We start from the raw sequence: 22,311 nt of genomic DNA, 5'->3' as shown, positions 1-22,311 counted from the left end.
GGTAGCGCCCTGCCTGCGGGAGAACGGCGGAAACCCGGCTGCAGCCCCTTCGCTCTTGGTGAGCCGCCCCCATCCTCTCGGCCCCTCCTGTGGCATTCAGCTCTGCCGCTGTGGTTCTCTTCCTTCCCTGAGTCACCTTGCTCTGGCCCTGCGAGGAGGCGCAGGTGCCTGTTGAGGGGACCTTGTTGGCCCCGGCTCAGACCTGTAGGTACAGCGGGCATGTGGAGAGCACTGCCACAGGGCCAGGCTTGTTTAGGCACTTTACCGGAATCAACTTGTTTAATCTTCCTTGGGACAGGCGCTGTAACTCACACTTAGGAAGGAGTAACGGGAGGTGGGGAGGGTTACCTAACCACCCTACCCCCACCCAGGGATTCAAACCCAGAGGCGAGATTGGAACCGCTTACCTCTTAACCTACGTGTTAGAGCTGGGCCACCAATGGAGCCCCTCTTCCCGCCTTCCTTTCTCCACTCCCCATTCTCCATCTCCTACCCCCAAGGCACCCACCTCAATGCTCACCTTGCCAGAGCCTACCCTGTTAGTGTGAACATCGCTGGGAACATGTGTCTGTGCGGTGGTGTGTGCGTGTGTAACTGTGAGTATCACAGGGTGAAGGTACCCTCAGATCAGAGCATGCGCTCTTGGCCAGTTTCCTGCCGGGTTGTCATTGATGGGGATGATGATGACTGATGACAAATGCAGATAATGTTGACAGGCAATCCGTGTATAGTGATGGCTGTGTCACAGGACAATGGCACAGGCTGCTGGACCTCATGGAGGTTTTTCAGGCTTGACATCTGTGTGAGTGCCCCTTCCCGGGCTTTTGTCTGCCCCTAGCCTTGTTCAAGGTATCAGAGCAGCAGCCAACTTCCTTGCTGTCCAAGCCCCTCTGTCCCCGGAGGCTGGGCTAAGCTGCATGCCTTGGATCAGCCTTGACCAGTGGGCAGGGAGTGCTGAGTCTGGTGCTGCCCTGGCCCCTCACAGGGTGACTGTGGGACCTGCAGCCACATTGGCTGAGACCTGCCAGATCCCTCCACCTACAGTAGGCCAGCTCCTCCCACTACCTTGTTCCTCTAACTCCTTTTCAGCCAGACCGTGGCTCTGTCTACAGGATGGGTGACACCTTGCACCCCGGTGAGTGATTTTGATCCTTGGTGGGGACTATGGAGGTTCAGGAGGCCACAAAACCAGACAGCTTTGGATCCATCTCCTGGGACCCTCAGCTCAAGGCCCACCTGTGTTCTGAGGGGTCAAGCAAGGCTGTTGGCAGGGAATGGGGAGGTCCTGCAGGGCCACCTCAGGCCGATGCCCCCGTGCATAGAGGTCAGGAGGATCACTGGTGTCTTTACAGTTGCTAGTGGGAACACACTTGGGCACTTCACAGACCCTGGCCATACTCAGGTTCACTGGGGTCTGAGGTGGTATCTGAACAGCTAGGGCCTGGCAGGCGTGCCCAGACCTGCCTTGGAATTTTTGGAATAGCTGAAGGCAGAACAGCCAGCTTGAAGATGAGGGCAGTACAAACACAGAGCCACTGCTTAGACCCTCTTTCATTTCCACAGTCCTGTCAGAGCTGTCCCTAAGTGAGGCTTTGGGAAACTCCAAGGAGTGCTTCCTGTGTCTAGTATAGACAGTCCCTTTTCTGATGCCCCTGGGCAGTTTAAAGATTGGATTTCACTGTATAGAACAGGACAGGGCAACAGTGGCCAAGGCAGCACAGAGAGGGTAAGCAGGTTTCCCTGGGTTACATAGGAAAAGGGCCAGGAATCTAAGCCAGGCTTCTGACAGTCTGAACAGTCAGAGGCTGGGTATGCAAACCTTAAGTTGTATACCCTAGACCCCTTCTCTGAGTTAAAGGATTATTCTCTCTGGGGTTCATTCTGGATGGACTGCAGTCTGGACTAGGACCAGGGACCTACAGTTTAGCCCCTACCTGGGCTCTGGTGTACCCTGGACCCAGATCTGGCCCCCTTCACTGTATGGCCTTGCCTCTGAACCTCTCTGGGCTTTACTCTTGTCACTATAATGGTTATCTACTGGAACATTGCTGTAAGGACTAGAAGCAACTCTTGGTTGGTGGATGTTCTTGAGACAGAATCTCCCACTGTGATTCAGGTTGGACATGAGTTTACTATGTAGCCTAGGATTTTCCACAAATTTATGATCCCATCTCAGCCTCTTGAATGCTGGCATTACAGGCATGGAACACCATACCTGGCTAGAGGCAACACTTGGAAGGACCACCCTGGAGTGATAGCTGAAGAAGCAAGGGATCACCTGGGTCTTGAAGGACCTTCTTCAGGCATTTGGAGCTGGAGGACTTATGTGTGCTCAGTTGTACCTTTTCTGCTTACCAGTGTGCGCTCCTCAGAGAGACAAAGTAACAGTGGTGGGGCAGGCTGCATTGTCTCAGTGTAGAATAATTTATCATTCATTTTCAACCTACTTCCACAAAAGGAAATATGCAGTGAACCTCCCTAAGGATGCGGGAGACAAGAACTCTGCTAGATATCTGCTTAGATAGAAGATGATATTTAATTAAATTTAGCCTGGAGATTCCTAGCAGCCAAGGTAGAAAGGGAAGTAAGATGGGCCACGTAGCTGCCATTTTCTGTCAAAGTGAAGAATCTGATTTATTTAGGGGAGATACTTCTTTGTCACAAAGAATCCAAGAGTAATTTTCAGAGACTTCTCACTGAAGAGCCATCAATATTAAAGACAGTTGTTACTGGGTTTTCAGGATTTTCTTGTGACTCCTCCTGATCCTGAATAAGCAGATATTTTAGGGTGTCAGAGTGTCTGAGGAGCTGTAACCCCACTGAACTTTAACATGACTTGGTAGGCTGAGTAGACCTCGGGCTGTCTTTGTCCACCATGCCATTGGCACTGACCAGTATGCCATCATCAAATGTGGAACTGAGCTGCTTGGCTGACTAGCTAATCAGGTTGCTGGATGAGGCAGATGTACAGCTTTCACATGCTAGGAGAAGGAGGAGCTGACTGCCGTGTAAATTGTTATGGGCACGCTTTCCCTGTCAGTCTTGATGGTAATCTATAGTACAGCACCCTACTAAGTGGTTGTGGGCTTAAAGGAGGCAAGTTAAATCACATGCTAATAGCAAAAGAGTGTTTCAGATGGAGGAAGATGCATTAGCCAACATTCTCAGCTGCAAATAAGAGAAAGAAATTGCCTATTGAAACAGAAAAGATTGGTGGTCATGGCCAATGCGTGGCCCAATCACACCAGTAGTCTGGGTTGGTGATGACATCTCTGCCACTACTACCTTCTACTCCAATCCATCTACCCTCAAAACTGCATATCACTGTCATTCAACACCGAAGTGGCTTATTTGAACTGAAATATCAGCTTCCCATTGCTGTCTCACCTTAAGCCAGGGCTGCAGCTGTCAGGCTCTGTTGGGTGAGAGGCACTCGGCATCTAGAAAAGGATTACTTGGCCTCTTCTGCTTGCTTGGTGGAAAGCTGGTAAGGTGAAGTGCACAGGGACAAAGGTTGAGAAACCAAGAAGAGTGAATGATGGGAGTCCAGAAAAAGTAGCCAAGCTTTGGATGCTGAGACGGGTTTACCAGAAAAAGGTGCACCTGGCTTCTTTCTCGCAGATTTTCTTAGAGTTGAGGCATAATCTCACCAGCCTGAGGTGTGGATGGAGGCTGGCATCTGCCTCACCTGTTCTGAGGCAAACTGCTAGGATCTGGAGACCAAGAGGCCAACACGTGGCTCTTGTTAACATTCGCACTCCTAACTTTTCCACCCCGCTCAATCCAACACCCAAGGTGGCCCAGTTCTTGTAGATGAACCTGGCCTAGACAGTTCCATTCACTTTTATCTCCATAGTGTCCGAATCGTCCCGCCTCCCAGCATGCCCCGGGCTGCCGTCCAGGGCGCCCCCGCGCAGAGCATGGTGGGAAGCAGGCCATCTCCCGGCCGTGTCATCCAGAGGTGCACTGTGCTGCGTCATCTGTCTGGTCCCTGAAGATACCGCACCCTTTGTGCGGGGCACACTGAGTGCTTTGGTTGAGGAGGGAGAGAAATGAGGGCAGGCTGAGGCTAGGTCCCGCTCGCACCCCCTCCCCGCCGGCCACACCCCTTGGCACGTGATTGTGCTTGGTGCCCTGTGCCCCAGAGAAAGATGTGCTGGGTTTCGCTTACTGTCTTCTCCCTGGTTATCCCTGTCTCCTAAAGGAGGCTGGCGAAGTGTGATCGTTTTGTCTGTGTTTCAGACAGGGTCTTCCGTGTAACCAGGCCAGCCCTGAATTTGCTATGTAACCCCAGACTGGATTCAAACTTAGGATCCTCCTGCCTCAGCCTTACAGGTGTTGGAATTACAGCCAAGCCCCAACACACCTGGCTCCAGAGTTGCTTGTTTTGTTTGTTTGTTTGGACTCGCACCCTTGGCAGGCGCCAGAACAACTGAGCTAAATCCCTGGCCCTCCAGAGTGTTTTATAGAGAGCATATTTTAGGGATTCTGCTTGTAAGATAGGAGACAGAATGGGGATTTAAGAGGCAGCCACTAACCAGGATTTTTTTTTTTTTCTTTTTCTTTCTTCACAGGACAGGGTAACCACAGAGAGAACAGCCCTTTTCTTTCCCCCTTGGAGGCTTCCAGAGGAAGTGACTACTATGATAGGAACCTGGCACTGTTTGAGGTAGCTGAGGAGCCATTCTGGGCCACAGGTGTGGCGGGCAGGTGGGCAGGCAAGGGCCTGACAGGGGCCTCTCATCTAAGCAGGGAGTCTGGATAGTGGCTCCTCCCCCAGTCTCCTTGTGTGTCTGCTCCCTTGGCAGCCAGGCTGCGATTCCTGTTGCCCTTAGAGTGAAACTACTCTCCCAGCGGCCACTCACAATCCAATCTCCATTGCCATCTCCATGACTGTTCACCTATGCCTTCCTTTCAGCCTCTCAGCACAGGAACCACCCCTGTCAGAATTTCCTCTTTATGCCCCACTCAGAGGACTTTTGTCCATGGTTTGCCTTTCTCCCAGGGACTCTTCCTTGTGTTTCCTGGTTGACTCCTTCAGTTCTGACCCCCTCTAGTTGACTGAGGCCTGGTCCTTCCTCCTGCATCTGCCCACACCCTCCATATCTGTAACCTCAGCAGACACCTCTCTGAAGAAATTTCCTGATTTCCCAAATTTTCACCTCTGAACTTGATTTTATCCTTTCCAGACTCAAGCTGAGAAGATCTGGATTTAAGACATGGTTTAGGCTCCTAAACTCAGACCCACATATTCACCTGCCCCGTGGCTGAATAATATAGGCTTCTCAATGTCCCTAAAGACCTGTATCTTCACTTCCTTATCCCCCCCACCCCGCCCATACATACACTGTGTGTAGAGTCAGAAAGGAGCTGACCAGCAGGAAAAGGCTGGGCAAGTGGTAGGTGGGGGCCCAGTACTGAAAAGGCCATAGGGGCAGGGAAAGCCTAGGCCCTACTGGGATCTGGGGTCCTGAGCCCTATAAGGTCTCTGACCTGGAAGAGCAGCAAAGTTCTGCACCAAGCCCTTGATCTCTGCCCTACCCCCAGGACAGGCTGGGGACCAGGATCCCACTTTGGGGCTATTCACAGGATCCAGGGCTTGTGGAGAGACCATCCAGAAAAGTCAGGGTTTGAGCAAATGAGAGATCTCTCTTGTCCCGGATATCCCTCTTTTGTCTTCCTTGGTTCCCTGAGGTGACTAGGGTGGCTTTTTTGTGGGCAGATATGAGTCCCAGAGGCCCACAGCTGGGAGGTGGCCAAGCAGAGCAGGCAGGAAGAAGTGGGATTTGCCTGCCAATCTGCCAGCCATGTCTGCCCTTCCCTCAATCCCTTGAGGCGGGTAGTTTTCACAGATGGGCTGGCAGTGATTGCAGCCCAGGTGGGGCAGAGAAAAGCAGCCGCTGGGCTAGGCCTTTGAGCGCCATGTGCTTGGGTGTGGTGCCCACACCTACCCGTTTGTCTGGCCTGGGCTTCCCCAGGCAAGATCTGGGATCAGGTCCAGGCCTGCCTCAGGGCTTGGCACAGGGCCATGGGTCAGGCTACTGGCTACATACAGGTAGCCTGGCACCAGCCTGGCCCATTGCCATCTTGCCCCGTGGCTCTGTTTACAGGAGGAGCTGGACATCCGCCCAAAGGTATCATCACTTCTGGGCAAGCTCGTCAGCTATACAAACCTCACCCAGGGAGCCAAGGAGCATGAAGAGGCTGAGAGTGGGGAAGGCACCCGCCGGAGAGCAGCCAAGGTGAGCCAGTTGTGGTGAACACCAAAGAGCCACACCTGGGGGAGCCAGAACACCATGGAAGTGACTTTCCCCACAATACCAGGGATGGAAAGAGGATGAGCACTAAGAGCCTTGTGCTCAGTGAGGCTTCAGAGGGTGGGCTAAGGAGGAGCTCCTGAAGGGAGCAAAGGGCCAGGGGGGCCTCGGAAATAACAACAGTTTCCTGGTACAATCTGCACACGCTGTAATACATCATACTATGAGTGGACTTGGGTTCCCACAAGATATCCTGTGAGCTAGAAGCCAGACCAGCCTGTCGCCCATCTTCTGGGGAGGCTTAGGCAAGAGGATGGCTTGAGGCCAGGAGTTCAAGATCAGCCAGGGCAACATAGCAAAACCCAGACTCCAAAAACAAAAAGTTGTAAGGTAGATGCTTTTATTATCTTCTTCTTTTTATTTTTCGCTCCTTCTATTGCTTATCCAAGCTGTTAAGCCTGCCCCATCTATCTGCCTGTCTGCCTGTCTGTCCCTGTCTCTCTCTACCTCCCTGCCTCCTCTCCCTGTTTCTCCTTCTCTCTTTCTCTTCTCCCTCACCTCTCTTCTTTTTATTTTATTATTTTATTTTTATTTTTGGCAGTGCTGAGCCCAGGGTCTCATACATGGTAGGCAAGCATTCTGTCACTTCTGAGCTACATCTCTAACCTTTTACTGTTTGTTTTGTTTTATTTTGTTGTTTTGAGACAGAGTCCCACTGTGTGTTCCAGGCTGGCTTTGATTTCTCCTTCCTCTTTCCTCAGCCTCCCAGGTGCTGGGATTAGTTATATCCCACCATACCTGGTTCATCTTCATTTTCAGATGAAGAAACTGAGTGGCAGAGCCTTAAGTAACCTGTCTGAGATGAGTGCATAGTACTGGAGAAAGATTTGTGTGTTGACTGTGAGATGTAACTGAAATGCCTTATCACTGGCATCATATCAGGGTGGCTAGCCAGAAACCTGGTTGTCCCTGGGGGCTATGAAACGTAAAGCAAATGACAAACCCTCCTGCCCTTCCCTTGGTTGACCCAAGGCTCCACTTACAGATTCCTCTGGTATCCCCTGGGTTCATAAAGCACCAGGGGTGGGGAAACATATACATATGGTAGGAGGCTGGTACTTCCCTAGTGGGATTCCCGGTCCCATCACCTACCTGCTCACTTTCCGGTTCTGGCTTCAGCCTTCCTCTGACTTTAGCATCCTTGCTTAGCTCCTCTGTGTAATGGCCCTCAATTTAACTGAGGGTCAGAAATTTCCTATACATTTTGGTAGCAAGGTGAGGGGCCCTTCCTCTCTACCTCCTGCCTCCCTGAGGTTTGGGAGTGCAGCTGTCTGGAAGGAGCTAGGGTTTGGTTGTGGGTGTAGTGTTTTCTTTGCAGATGAGCACAAGCAAAAGAAACTCCTTTAGGAATAAATCATCTTCAGCTTCAGGCCCACTGTGAGATCTTGGCCCTGATGGTATGGGCTCAGGAGAGAAGGCAGAGCAAGATGAAGTGCATCCCTCACCTTGACTTTCCAGGAGGCAAATCTGCCTACTCTTTAGAGAAAACAGCTGGTATCTTGAGGTCACACAGACTCAACCCCTATTCTTTCCAGCTAGTTATGATTTTGCTGGTATGTTCTGGACTAAAGATAGCACAGAACCCTGACTATCTCAGACCACGCCTACCCAGCGTTGCAAGAGATGGTCTCAGCTCCTAATGTTGTTGCCTACAGTGGGTGGTAGGACTCACGCGCAAAAGCCTCATCATGCCTATCTATTGAGACTGAGCCAGGATGGGAGTGAAAAGGCCCCAAAGGAGGGCTGTTACACATCTCAGCAGGACTATGGTCCCTTGGCTTAACAGGAGTCTCTGAAGGTGTTGGGGTCCAGCCTTGGCTTAGCTGCCCCCTCACTGGACTCTAGGGTGAGGAGGTGAGAGGGTGCTTATGGGTTGCAGCCCCAGTTGCTCTTGCATGGAAGAAGGAGGAGCCTGGTCAAGCCCCCAGGGAGTCAGTAGGAAGCTAAGGATCTGTGTGCTGCATCCGTGGCTGCTCTGAGCTAGGACCTCGGAAAAGAAGATTAAAACAGGAAGGGTGGGCCTCCAATTAGCTATGCCAAGTCCCAGAAGCAGCCTCTCCCTGGCAACTACTCTGGCTTCAGCTCGATGACCTTCTGAGGCTGTCAGAGGTTATTTGGGGATGCAGAAAGCATTTCCGGCCCTGCCCTTTCCCACACTGCCCTTTTCTTAGAGTGACTCAGCCTAGGATGGGGGTGGCACTAGGAACTCTCACTGCCACTGTGTAGTGGGTACTATCTGAGAAGGGCTCAGACAGAGAGAGCCCAGATGCACTACAGATCACATCACCCACACTGTCCTGTGCAGGACAGTGTGAGGGAGTGTCTGTTATTGCCCAGGCTCTTCTGAGGTCCTTTAGGCTGCACACAGATCCTGCCCCAGGTCTGGACCCTACAGGAGAGTTCCTGTGGCCACCTAGCTTTCTCCCTACCCAAGCTTCAGGACAGAGGAGGCTTGGCTGGGCCTCCAGTGGATGTTCTTAGGGCACCACTGCTCTGGGCTGTACCAGCCCTGCCTCTGTGCACACAGCATCTGCCCTGGCCCCCTGGCTGGCTCTTCCTTGTCTTTACTGCCTTGAGAAATCCTACAGGATCTGCACAATAGGCCTTCCTTGCCCACCCACAGCCAAACTGCAGGATTTTCCCAATAGGATGTACAGGTACCACTTACTGGGTTCAGGAGCACCTTTTGGGGACCTACTGGGCCTGCTGGAAATAAACCAATAAATGAGCCAGTATGGTTATGGGACATACTAGTAAACTGTTGGTTACTGTGACCTACAATGACCAATGTCATAGAAGGGTTTATTGATACTGAAGAAGTATGAGAGAGTACTAATTCCAACGTAGGAGAATTTCTTGGGAAGGTTACAGACCTCCTGGAGGCCTCACTGAAGAGTCTGCCAAGCAGTGAGCAGGAACCATTGCAGCACATGCCCATGTTCAGAGTGCTGAGGGAGCACTGTGGTCCATGATTGGGGCTGACAGGTCATGGGACACGTGGTAGTGCAAGCCAAGGAGTCAGCCACACCAACACTGGACTACAGGACATCTCAGCGGGTTTTCAAAAGAGATGATGAGATTGGCTTCACAAAGGGACCTCCTTTGGCAGCAGAATGGGCTGGAATGTGGAGCTTAGCAGACATGGAAGGGCACCACCCAAAGGTATACTCTACTTTCAAGTTCTATGGCTGGGACAAAGCCAACCTCGGGGTAGCAGGGAGGCGAAATGCATAGGTCTCTGTGTTCATCTGGACCAGAGTGGGGAAACTGGAGAAGGGGAAGATAGGGTCATCTTCTTGGACTTGGCTTTGGGTTCTTGGGACCTGCTAAATGAGAAGGTAGGGATCTGAGCTAGACCCCTCTTTCTGGAAGTTTAACAGAAGAGAGGAAGGGAAGGAAGCAGTAGTATTTGAGGAATTAAATTTCAAAAGCTGATACATGGGTTTTAGAATGAATTGGGTTTTATAGCTTCTCAGTCCCAACTATCTTCTTACACGATTCCATAGAGATGTCCTAGCTGTGACTTCCACCTCTGTGCACCCCACTGCAGATCAGGGCTTCTGAGCAACTGAGAGCTGCCCTTTGTGGAGCATCCAGGCCCCTCTGATGCTCTGTGCCCCCTCCCCTCCTGCCTACACAGGCACCCAGCATGGGCACCCTCATGGGGGTGTACCTGCCCTGCTTGCAAAATATCTTCGGAGTCATTCTCTTCCTGCGGCTGACCTGGATGGTGGGCATGGCTGGGGTGCTGCAGGCCCTCCTCATCGTGCTCATCTGCTGTTGCTGTGTAAGTATCCATAGGGCCAGAGATGGGCTGGGCATGGCCATGGTCTCCCCATGGAGCCCTCTCAGATGAGACGCTCATCCAGGCCCTTCTTTCCACAGACTCTGCTGACAGCTATCTCCATGAGTGCCATCGCCACCAATGGTGTGGTTCCAGGTGGGTGAGCGCCACTTCAGGCCAGATGGAGGGAATAAATGTATATGTATAGATGTATATAATATATGTGTATATGCATGTGTGTATGTATATAGACACACAAAATTGGGCTGGGGATTTAGCTCAGTGGTTTGGCCCCCTGCCTCACAAGCGCAAAGACCCAAGTTCGATCCCCAGTACCAAAAATACAAAATAAGACACAAAATTTCTATTTCTCAGATATATGTGTATATATACATTCATAGGCCTTTTTTTAGGAGAGTGCTAGGGACTAAAACCAGGGCCTTCACACTGAACTATATATATCCCCAGACCTTTTCTGTTTTGAGGCAGGGTCTCATAAGTCACCCGGGCTGGGCTCAAATTTGTGGTCCTTCTGCCTCAGCCTCCCAGAGTGCTGGGACTATAGGCATCCACTGCCACACCTGGCTATTCCTATTTGTGTGTATGTGTCCATGCATTTCCCGAATGTTGGGAATACCTTTCTGGGTTTTGTTTTGTTTTGTTTTTTGTACCGGGAATTGAACTCTGGGCCTTGTGCTTGCAAGGGAACACCTTTTGAAAAACAAGGTTCTCGGGCTGGGAAATTAGCTCAGTGGTGCTGCCACCTGCCTCAAAAGCACAAGGTCCTGAGTTTGCTCCTTGGTACCACCAAAAAAAAAAAAAGTTTATCTGGGAGGATAGAATTCATTTTATGTAGTTATTCTCCAGCCGATAGGTTCTGCTCTTTTGCCATTGTAAACGCTGTTCGTCATGAATAACCTTGAACACTAATCTTTTTTTTTTCCTCTGGCATTTCCCTTAGGAGAATCCTAGAGGTGGGATTACAAGATGAAGGGGATTAACCCTTTTTCAAGTTTCTTCATTCCTGTTCCCAAATTTTTACTAGAGAGGTGTTTATCAGTTGTAATCAGCAACCTGGGATCAGGGCTGGGGATTTAGCTCAGTGGTTCTGCAGCCAGCCTCAAAAGTGCAAGGTTACAAGTTTGATCCCTGGTACCAAAAAAAAAGCAACCTGGGATCACCCTTGTCTCTGCTCAGTTCTGACTCTTAGTCTCACCAGGGGTGTACTAGATTCTGATAGAAGCACAGATTCAGGACACGCTGTGGACACTTACCTGGTGGGATGCCTGTTCTGGGCTGCAGGGGCCAAAAAACTAGACAGATGCTGATCCTGCCCTGGTTTGTAAATGGGAGAAGCAGCCCCTGTCCTGCATGGTTGTAAGGGCTTATGGAAGAGACCCCCCCCACTTGAACAACCGGCCTTGATCTTTCTATACTTTCTCTGCTATAGCTGGTGGCTCCTACTTTATGATCTCCCGCTCACTGGGACCAGAATTTGGAGGTGCTGTGGGCCTGTGCTTCTACCTGGGAACAACATTTGCAGCAGCCATGTACATCCTGGGGGCCATCGAGATCTTACTGGTGAGTCAGGCTAAGCCCCAGTCCATTCCAGACATGTCCAAATAGTCCCTTTGGACTCCACACAGAAAGCCCCATGATATTTGTGCTCCCCTCTCTCAGCCAGGGTCTAGGGTTATACAGTGGAAAACCTGGAGAGGAAAGGTATCTTTGCTCCAGCCCCTTCATTGCCTGCTAGTTTGGGCCAGGCAGGGAAGGGGCCTGGCTGCTGGCCGTGTGGATGTCTCATCTGCCCAGGCACTGTTGCAGCCATGGCAGGAGGTCCACCAGCTACTGCATTTAGATATGAATGACGAATTTTGGAGGTGACACAGAGAATACTTCTTGGGCTTGTGTTGAGTCCTGGCCAGCTCTGCCTCCCCCAGGATCCCTCATATGCAGCTTCTCCTTTTCCCTAAATCAGGAAGAGCAGCTGCAGGATGCTGTCTGGAGGTCGGGATCCCCTCCCTGAGACCCATGGGTACTGTTTCAAACTCAGCCTTCACTCCCCATTGAACTACCAAGGCCACTGGGAAAAGAAATGGGGGACTGTGGGGAGCACAGATTTCCCCCACCCTTGGCTCCAGAGAGTAGGAGAAATTTATCAGGACTGCCTGACTATCCTACCTCCTGTCCCTCTGCCTGCAGCATCGAACTTGAGCTTCTAACTTTTTTAAAATTTGTTTTTGTTTCTCATATTTCTTCCACATTTATTACTTGAAATTCTATAAGGAAATGTGTGCCTTCTCCCCAGTTTATTTATTTATTCAACTATATAATTATATGGACTTCTGGATATTTATTTTGTTCTCTGGGTTACTGGTCATAATCCAGTACTATCATTATTTATTTTGCTACTCAAACTTTGGCCTGCTATTCAGGTTGGCACCCATTTCTGTGTTCATTTGTTTCTCCTGTCTCTCTCTCCCACTCTCTCTCTCTCTCTCTCTTTCTTTTTTAAGACAGGGTCTTCCTATGTAGTTCATGCTGGCCTCAAACTCACTGCATTCCTCCTTTTTCCACCTCCAGAGTGCTGGGATCATAGGTATGCACCACCATACCCGGCTCTCTTTTCTTTTCTTTTTTTTTTTTTTTATATAAAAGCTAATTCACATACCATACAATTCACTTCCTATTGAAAGTATACACTTCAAGCCAGGTGTGGTGGCACATACATATAACCCCAGCCGTATGGGAGGCTGAGATGGGAGGATCACAAGTTCAAGCTCATCCTGGGTAACTTAGTGACAACAAAAATTAAATTAAAAATAAAGACCTGGGCACATGGTTCAGTGTGATGGCTCTGCATTTGATCTCCGGTCCAAAAAAAAAAAAAATGTGTACAATTGATTAGTTTTTAGTATATTCACAAATATGCAACCATCACCACTATCATTTTAGAACATGTTCAGCACCCCTAAAGAAACTCTTATTAGTTCACTCTGTTCACCACCAATGCTTGACAACTCCTAATCTGCTTACTGTCTCTGGATTCATCTTTTCTGGGCTTCTATTTTCTGTTCTTTTTATTTCCAGTATTGGAAATCAAACCTAGAGTCTTCACACTGAGCTATATCCCCAAACCATTTTTATCTTTTGAGACAGAATCTCATGAGATCACTAACTTTCCCAGGCTCAAACTTGAGATCCCTCTGCCTCAGGCTCCCAGAATGCTCCTAGAGTGGGATTATAGGTGTGACCCAACCTTCCCAGTTTGAACATTTCATATAAACAGATCCATACAGTATATAGCCCTTTCTGACTGGCTTCTTTTAGACACACTTTAAAAAAGAAAACCAAAATGACATGTTTTGCTCTTCAAATAAGAAGATTGAACACTCTGCATCTGCCTTCTTGTTTCAGACCTACATTGCCCCACCAGCTGCCATTTTTTACCCATTGGGTGCTCATGACACATCAAATGCCACCTTGAACAATATGCGTGTGTACGGGACCATTTTTCTGACTTTTATGACCCTGGTGGTATTTGTTGGTGTCAAGTATGTGAACAAATTCGCTTCACTCTTCCTGGCCTGTGTGATCATCTCCATCCTTTCCATCTATGCTGGAGGCATCAAGTCGATTTTTGACCCTCCCGTGTTTCCGTAAGTAACTGTCATTTATCCAGGCAGTACATTGACATCCTTTCCAAGTGGAGAACCTTGTGCTTACTTTGATAGCACATATACCAAGTGGACAGCCTTTGATGCCCTGGGTCCCCTAAGCAGGATCAGGACAGACTGGGGTCCCCAGCTGAGCAGGTGCTGATGCTTCTATCCCCACAGGGTATGCATGCTAGGCAACAGGACCCTGTCCCGGGACCAGTTTGATATCTGCGCCAAGACAACTGTGGTGGACAATGAGACAGTGGCCACCCAGCTATGGAGTTTATTCTGCCACAGCCCCAACCTTACCACTGACTCCTGTGACCCCTACTTCCTGCTCAACAATGTGACTGAGATCCCTGGCATCCCTGGGGCAGCTGCCGGCGTGCTCCAGGGTAGGTCCTCCTTCCTGTCCCTGAGCCTGCAGGCTGTGCAGACAGGAGAGCAAAACACAGAGTTGTCCTTGTGTGGCCAGCTCGGGAATGGGGGACAGTCTGGCTGCCTTCCCAACTCAGCAGTGTCCTCTCAGCCTGTCTCCTGGCAGCTGAGTTTCGGGTGAACAGAGGCTGTTTGGCTAGCATCCCAGGCCTGCAGCAGCCCTGGAAAATTCTGGCAGCCCCTCTTCCCTGGCCACCAGCCTCTGATGTGCCTGGGGATGTTCCCACAGGAGCCATAAAGGGCCTCTGTCTGGGAGGCAGGCAGTGGTGAAACTGGCTGATGCTGGCTCAGCCACCGTTGTCCGTCAGATTTCTAGCCAACAGCTTCTAGCAGACACCAGCCACTGGACTGAAGCTGTCCCCCAAATCCCTAGAACTTCCCTGTATCTGCAGCCTCCAGCTGGGCTTCCCTAATCTGTCCTGGGGAGGACAGTGGGCTTGTGATGGAAATGCCAATCCCCCCACAGAAAACCTGTGGAGTGCCTACCTGGAGAAGGGTGAGGTTGTAGAAAAGCATGGGCTGCTCTCCACGGACACTCTTGGCCTGAAGGACAGTCTGCCCCTGTACGTGATGGCTGACATTGCCACATCCTTCACAGTGCTGGTTGGCATTTTCTTCCCCTCTGTAACAGGTGAGTCCCTCTTGCCTGCCCAACTAGCCCTGTCCCCACTTCTGGGCAGCCTCCTGAGGGAATCTCTCTCATGTTTTTTGGAGGCATCATGGCTGGCTCCAATCGCTCCGGGGACCTCCGTGACGCCCAGAAGTCCATCCCAGTGGGGACCATTCTGGCCATCATTACAACCTCACTTGTGTGTATCCTTTCCCAGGCCCGGGTCAGCGTGGGGGCTAGTCACCAGTCAGCACACACAGACATACCATGTATGCCTGCCCATGTGCACACCCACTTGAGGCGCACACATGTGCACACCACAGACTCCTCAGCTTTCTATGCACAGAGGCTGAGGTGAAGGCCTCTCAGATCCTGTGTGCGAAGTGAGCTGGCCAGCAGTGCAGTGGGGGCCTTGCTTCCTTGACGATGTGCAGACTTCAGCAGTGTGGTTCTCTTTGGCGCCTGTATCGAGGGTGTGGTGCTCCGGGACAAGTGAGTGACACATACCCCCTCCTGTATCGATGGCTCAGATTTTTCCTCCCCTCATAGAGCCTCTCTGCCGTGTTCCTCATCCTCTTCAGGCTGCTGACTGCCCACGGTGGTCTATGCCATGAGGTGGGTCAGGAACTCTCCAGGAGTTTTGTTTCTGAGAGGATGATGACATTGGGATCAAGGTGGGGCAAGGGTTGCAGGATAGGGGCTGGTGACAGCCTTCTCCACCAAAGGCCAGAGTTCAACCCCTGTAGCTTTCCTTCCTGACCCTGACATCTGTCACTGTGGGTGGCTTCCTCACCTGAAACTTTGAACCTGGCCCCTGCAGGTATGGGGATGGTGTCAGTAGGAACTTGGTGGTGGGCACACTGGCCTGGCCTTCGCCCTGGGTCATTGTTATTGGCTCCTTCTTCTCAACATGTGGTGCTGGCCTCCAGAGCCTCACTGGGGCACCACGCCTGTTGCAGGCCATCGCCAAGGACAACATCATTCCCTTCCTCCGGGTGAGTGCCACAGCCTGGCTTCTCCTGGTGCTTTATATTGGCTGGGGGAAGGGGCCGGGGAATTAGCTCAGTGGTTCCACCGCTTGCCCCACAAGCGCAAGGTCCCAAATTCAATCCCTAGTACCAAAAAATAAAAAATGAAAGGATATATTGGCTGGGGGAGAGAGGGAATCCAGATGCAGCACACCCCTACAGAGCTACCAAGAGTTGCCCTGGTCTTCCTGCTGTTGACAGAGATGCTTAGGCCCAGAATCCTTATGGCCTGTCTGAGGCTTGTCCAAAGCAGAGAAGCTTGGAAACTTGTGACCTCCATATAGATAGACTTGGGGGTGGCCTGCTCCTTGCGGACCCAGCTGTGGGAGGCAGATAAGAGCGGCTTCTTCTCTGGTGCCTGCAGGTGTTCGGCCACGGGAAGGCAAATGGCGAGCCGACGTGGGCACTCTTCCTGACGGCGCTCATCGCCGAGCTGGGCATCCTTATTGCTTCCCTTGACATGGTGGCCCCCATTCTATCCATGTAAGCTGGGACCAAGGCAAGGGATGGTCTTGGGGAAAGCTCCCAGAATCCCATTACCCCTCAGCTTGGGGCCCCAGCAGCTCCTCATGACCCTGCTTAATGTTGAGGGAGCAGCTGGGACACCTGCCAGGCTCTGTGAGATGTTGCCTGGCAGGGCTCAGCCTACTCCTGCATTCAGGAGCCAGCCTGGCACCTGTGCAGAAGCTGTAAAGAAACCAATAAGCTTCATGCCCCACTGTGGGTGACTCCCCAGAGCACACCAGCAGATCTCTATCCCTGGTCCCTTATACCTTGATAAAGCTGCCCCATCCATCTTTTATTTTCCCCCCTGCAGTACTGGGGATTGAAATCAGGACCTCATGCATACTAGGCAGGGACTCTACCACTGAGCCCTTTTTACTTATTTTGAGATGGGGTCTCACTGAGTTGCCCAGTCTGACCTCAAGATTGCAGTCCTCCTATGTCAGACTCCCTAGCACCTGGGATTACAGACGTGCCTCCTTGCCCACCCTGTCCATCATTTTCAATGTTAATTGCTTGCAAATTCATGGAAGCAGCTAGGAAAATGAGTGCCAGTGCCTTGCAGGCAGTAGTCAACACCTGACAATTCTCAGAGCTCCTTGAGGCAGAACTTTTTCAGATGCTGTTTTTAGCCCTGCCTGTACTGGGGTTCTTACACATTCTGCTCCATGGCACATGGTCTTTGCTTGTGCAGTTATGAAGGACCTAACCCTCACTGCCTATTCCCCCGACTTCCAACAGCATCCCCCTGGACCCCAGCCAGACATGCTATGTCTTGTCCCCTTGGCACACCCGTCCCTCAGTGCACACCTCAAAGTGTTCTTGCCACAGTCATCTTGAGTGGTGACTCCTCTTGCCCAAGCCAGAGGATAGAGCTCAGCCTTTATTATGACACTCTTGCTGGCAACCACTGATGAGAGTTACCTCTCAAGGCAGCCCTCTCGGTGGTCCTTTTGCCTTCTTGTCACCCTTCCCCTTTGTCAGCTGATGGTGGAGGTTGATACCACCTCTGAGCCCTCTGCTCCTTGGCTGCCTTCCCAGTGGGGCTCATACAGCAGGCCTTGCCTATGTCTCCAACCCCAACACCCACTGCACTGTTTTTTTTTCTCTAACTCAGTGCTTTTATGTGGTCCTTGTCATCTTTTTTTGCAGTTGCTAATGACTGAATTGGACTGGGGATTTAGCTCAGTGGTAGCACACACCTGCCTTACAAGCAGGAGGTCCTAAGTTTGATCCCTAGTACTGACCACACACACACACAAACTAGTGTCGAACCCAAGGCCTTCACACTGAGCTTCCTCCCCCACCCACGCCTTTATTTTTGAGACAGGGTCACTCTTAAGTTGCTTAGCTAAGTTGCTGAGGTTGGGCTAAAACTTGGGATCCTTTTGCCTCAGCTTCCCAGAGCTCGGATTATAGTCAGCAACAAGAAACCTGGCTTCCTTGTCTTCCTAGTCATCTTCTCTTTTTCTTTTTTTCTTCTTTGGAGACAGGGTCTCACTATGTACCCCAGGCTGACCTTGAACTCACTGTGTAGTTCAGTTTAGCCTTGCCCTTAAGGTACTCTGCCTTAGTCTCCTAAATGCTGGGATTTCAAGTGTGTACCACTATACCCAGCTCCTTATGATCTTCTTGACCTGCTCCTCTTCCCCACAACCATGACAGCCCCTTATCAAACTAGCTGTCTAGATCAGAGGCCTGAATATTGTCTAGCCACTTCCACTGAGCTCTTCCCACCTCTCCTCAACACCATCCTATCCCAGCTATTCCCTTGCCCGATCTCTTTCCACTTGCCTGTGAGGATACCTTCTCAGGAACAGCTCCACCTGCATCAGGCCATGGGAATGGGTTCTATGAGGTAGGGAAAATATGACTGAGCCCATGCAGGATGGGACCATGACATGGCCCAGTTTCTGGCCCAAGGCCAGCCTGGCATGAGGCACCTGGAAGTAATAAGGAAGCTGCCTCTCTGTGCTGCAGGTTCTTTCTGATGTGTTACCTCTTTGTGAACCTGGCCTGTGCTGTCCAGACACTCCTGAGAACCCCCAACTGGAGGCCTCGGTTCAAATATTATCACTGGTAAGTATCAGCTGAACCCGAGCCAAGTTCCCAACATGAGAGATACTGGGAGCCCCGTCGTGATGAGGTTTGCAGTTTCTAGGCAGTAACGGATGTTAATGAAATGCTATGAAGAGGGAGAGTGTGAAGCTGCACCCAGTTTGTGACCTGCAACCTGACAGGGCCTCTAGGACACAGGATGGGCTATGTTTGTCCTAGGGCCTCCCACTGGTCTTGCTCTGATTCTTACCTTTCCTCTACTCTGGCCTAGGACGCTGTCCTTCCTGGGCATGAGCCTCTGCCTGGCCCTTATGTTTGTCTCCTCCTGGTACTATGCGCTGGTCGCTATGCTCATTGCAGGCATGATCTACAAGTACATCGAGTACCAAGGGTGAGTGAAGGGCTGCTACCTGGCTTTCATCAACAGCCCATACAGTACTGAGCAGATGGTCTGAATGTTGGGTTGTGGAGGGAGCTGGGCTTACCTTTGCTGTCCATGGGCGGTAGGACTAGGAAGTTGTGACTCAGGGCCTGGACCCCTTCCATCCTACATTCACACAGACAGAAATCCCTAGAAGGATGGGGTGTGGCTCAGCAGAAAGCATTTATTTAACATGTGAGACCCTGGGTTCAGTCCCCACCACCACAAAAAAGAAAAATTCCTAGGTGGAACCAGGGACTCACCAGCTTGTGGTGGGTGTATCTACAGGGCTGAGAAGGAGTGGGGTGATGGTATCCGAGGCCTGTCCCTGAGTGCTGCCCGCTATGCACTGTTACGGCTGGAGGAGGGCCCTCCTCACACCAAGAACTGGCGGTGAGTTCACTACCAGAATGGCAAAGGGCCATCTCAAGGTCCTTAAGGAGTGCTGTGAGAATTCCACTCTAGTCCAGGTTACCTGTGCTGGCATTGACAAGGACACCTTCCTATTTGCCAAGCCCTTGGGTTCATGCTACCCGCACCTGTGGGGACCATATTCTGAGAAGGGAAGAAGAGGAAGAATTCCCTGAAGCCTGGTCTCATTCTGCCTCTGCATATGTCCACTGCAGGCCTCAGCTCCTGGTGCTGCTGAAGCTGGACGAGGACCTTCACGTGAAGTACCCACGGCTCCTCACATTTGCCTCCCAGCTTAAGGCCGGCAAGGGCCTGACAATCGTTGGCTCTGTCATCCAGGGCAGTTTTTTGGAGAGCTATGGCGAGGCCCAAGCTGCTGAGCAGGTGCCTGCTGGGGGGTTGGGAGGAGCTGAGAGACCAGTGGTACCTGGGCTGCAGCTGGCATGAAGGGAGGAGACCTAGCCAGCTTGGCCAGCCAGGTGAGCAAAACTTTGCCACCTTTGAGCTGGAACAAGGAGTTATAGCTACCCCATCTTGAAAGTGTAGCTTCTGGGGAGCAGCTTGTTCAGGCCTCCCCCACCCCGAAATAGTTATTGTCCTGAGACTCTGGGAGGGACCCCAACAGAGGGGGATGCTGGTGGCCTTGCTTTCTGATGCTGGTGTGTTCCCCACAGACAATCAAGAACATGATGGAGATTGAGAAAGTAAAAGGCTTCTGCCAGGTAGTGGTGGCCAGCAAGGTGCGTGAGGGACTGGCTCACCTCATCCAGTCTTGCGGCCTAGGTGGCATGAGGCATAACTCCGTGGTGCTGGGCTGGCCCTATGGCTGGCGACAGAGTGAGGACCCCCGTGCCTGGAAGACCTTCATTGGTGTGTGAGGGGCTGGGCCAGGTGGGCCAAATGGACCAGGGGCCAGGGTCATGTGAGGTAGCAGAAGGCAAAAGGCTACGGGTTGGCAGTCAGCCATATCCCTCTTCCCCAGACACTGTGCGCTGCACTACAGCTGCCCATCTGGCCCTGCTTGTGCCCAAGAACATTGCCTTCTACCCCAGCAACCATGAGCGCTACCTGGAGGGCCACATCGATGTGTGGTGGATCGTGCATGATGGTGGCATGCTCATGCTTTTGCCCTTCCTGCTGCGCCAGCATAAGGTGAGCTGGGCATGGGGGAGCTGCTGGGTTCTTGGAGTGCCAGGTATGAATCAGCACCTTGCTTCTTTGCCACAGGTTTGGAGGAAGTGCCGGATGCGCATCTTCACAGTGGCCCAGATGGATGACAACAGCATCCAGATGAAGAAGGATCTGGCCATCTTCCTCTACCATCTCCGCCTTGAGGCAGAGGTGGAGGTGGTGGAGATGGTGAGCTGCCCTTCCCCAGCCTGGCCCCGAGGATGTGGAGGACGATGTAGTCCAATCCTCATAGCTTCCCTTCTCCCTAGCATAACAGTGATATCTCTGCCTACACCTATGAGCGCACACTGATGATGGAACAGCGGTCCCAGATGCTGCGGCAGATGCGGCTGACCAAGACTGAGCGGGAGCGAGAAGTCAGTGGCTGCTTTGGTTCAGGTTGAAGGCGGGTGGCAGGAGCAGGTCTTTGGAGACACTGTTAGGTGGGGGCATCAGAAAGACTCACTCACCCCAAGCCTCATCGTGGTATACACCTGTAATCCTAGCACTCTTGAGAGGCTGAAGTAGGGAAAGGGAGAAATTGAGAGATTGGGATTGAGAAAAGGAGGAGAAAGAGGGAAAAGGAAAAAGTGACTCACTTTGGCACCTCCTGAGCCAGTGCTCATTTCCTGGAGGCAGATTGGTTATGACCTACAAGCCAGGACCCCTTTTCCCAGGGGCCTGAGGATTTCTGCTCTGATTGTCCTCAGGCACAACTGGTCAAGGACAGGCACTCAGCCCTGCGTCTGGAAAGCCTGTACTCAGATGAGGAAGATGAGTCTGCAGTAGGGGCTGACAAGATCCAAATGACATGGACCCGAGACAAGCACACAACTGAGCCCTGGGACCCCAGCCATACCCCTGACAACTTCCGGGAGCTGATGCACATTAAGCCGTGAGTGCCGTAAAATCAGACTCAGCTACATTGGGTCTCAGGTAGAGGCAGGGAGGGGGCACACAGGCTGTGTGGGAGGCTTCCTTGCTAGATGGTTCCCGATGATCAGATGTGTTACCTACAGGGACCAGTCCAATGTGCGACGCATGCACACTGCTGTAAAACTCAATGAAGTCATTGTCACACGCTCCCACGATGCCCGCCTGGTCCTCCTGAACATGCCTGGCCCACCCAAAAACAGCGAGGGTGATGAGAACTGTATCCCTTTCTGGAGAGGCAGACGGGGAGATGGACAATGTGAAGTCAGGTCAAGTCCCCTGGCTTCCTCTGGGTGGGGGTGATCTGGTTTCCCCTTGGTCTTGTTGTTGGCCTCCTTGACCTGATGCCCTGCAGACATGGAGTTCCTTGAGGTTCTAACTGAGGGCCTTGAGCGGGTGTTGTTGGTGCGTGGTGGTGGCCGTGAAGTCATCACCATCTACTCCTGAGCCCAATGTAGTCTTGTGACCTGGAGTAGTGGTATCCAAGGCAACAGCCCTCCTCTACCCCCCCAGCACCTACTTGCCAGCTCTGCTTCACCCAGCCTTGCCTTGGACCAGCTTTGCTCGGTCTCCTAGAAAACCAGGTCTGGGCCTGGCAATGGAGATGGATATGACATCCTGTAGGACCTGGGAAGTTTGGGGACATGGCCTCTGGGACCCCAGTAGGCTTGCCCTGCTAGAGAAGACTGGTACAGGCTAATGTGGAGTTTGAAGGCCCAGCCCGGCCCTGAAACACTATTTATTGTATATTTATTGTTTGTCACCATCAGAGGGAAGGGAAAGGCAACAAGGGAAGGGGTCAAGCCCAGCCTGCCTGCGGGAAGACCTGGCTCAGGCTACTGTGGACAGGGACCCCCACCAAGCCAAGCAGAATGGAGCTGGCTGAGCTGAGGCCTGACTTTTTTCAATAAAACATTGTGTACTTCTGGGCCTCCTGCTGCCCCGGCTATTTCCTCTGGCGCCAAGGGAAGAAGG

The 22,311-nt window shown here is 51.7% G+C and overlaps 1 protein-coding gene and 1 long non-coding RNA gene across 2 annotated transcripts; one reads left to right on the top strand and one right to left on the bottom strand.

The window, feature by feature from the left end:
* Positions 1–1,098: 1,098 nt before the first annotated feature.
* Slc12a4 (solute carrier family 12 member 4) lies at positions 1,099–22,292 on the top strand. Its single transcript, XM_010612285.3, has 24 exons — positions 1,099–1,135; positions 4,575–4,669; positions 6,111–6,242; positions 9,958–10,104; positions 10,203–10,257; positions 11,552–11,682; positions 13,522–13,763; positions 13,944–14,158; positions 14,668–14,832; positions 14,916–15,014; positions 15,246–15,303; positions 15,632–15,806; positions 16,204–16,322; positions 18,324–18,422; positions 18,673–18,792; positions 19,111–19,215; positions 19,449–19,617; positions 19,908–20,103; positions 20,216–20,385; positions 20,461–20,592; positions 20,673–20,780; positions 21,114–21,298; positions 21,423–21,556; positions 21,692–22,292. Exons 1-24 carry the CDS (start codon positions 1,114–1,116, stop codon positions 21,781–21,783), a joined length of 3,165 nt encoding a protein of 1,054 aa, XP_010610587.1. The 5' UTR covers positions 1,099–1,113; the 3' UTR covers positions 21,784–22,292.
* On the bottom strand, positions 2,636–3,903 carry LOC104854016. The gene is made up of 3 exons (XR_777955.2): positions 3,604–3,903; positions 3,388–3,484; positions 2,636–2,766 (listed from the first exon to the last, which is right to left on the bottom strand). It is a non-coding gene; the product is annotated as an uncharacterized LOC104854016 (long non-coding RNA).
* Positions 22,293–22,311: the final 19 nt, after the last annotated feature.

Source organism: Fukomys damarensis, unplaced genomic scaffold (assembly GCF_012274545.1).
Source record: "Fukomys damarensis isolate Sample0158 unplaced genomic scaffold, DMR_v1.0_HiC HiC_scaffold_32, whole genome shotgun sequence".
In the NCBI taxonomy this organism is placed as follows: Eukaryota; Metazoa; Chordata; class Mammalia; order Rodentia; family Bathyergidae; genus Fukomys; species Fukomys damarensis.
The sequence above is the reverse complement of the archived record's forward strand: the minus strand, read 5'-3'. Positions and strand labels throughout refer to the sequence as shown.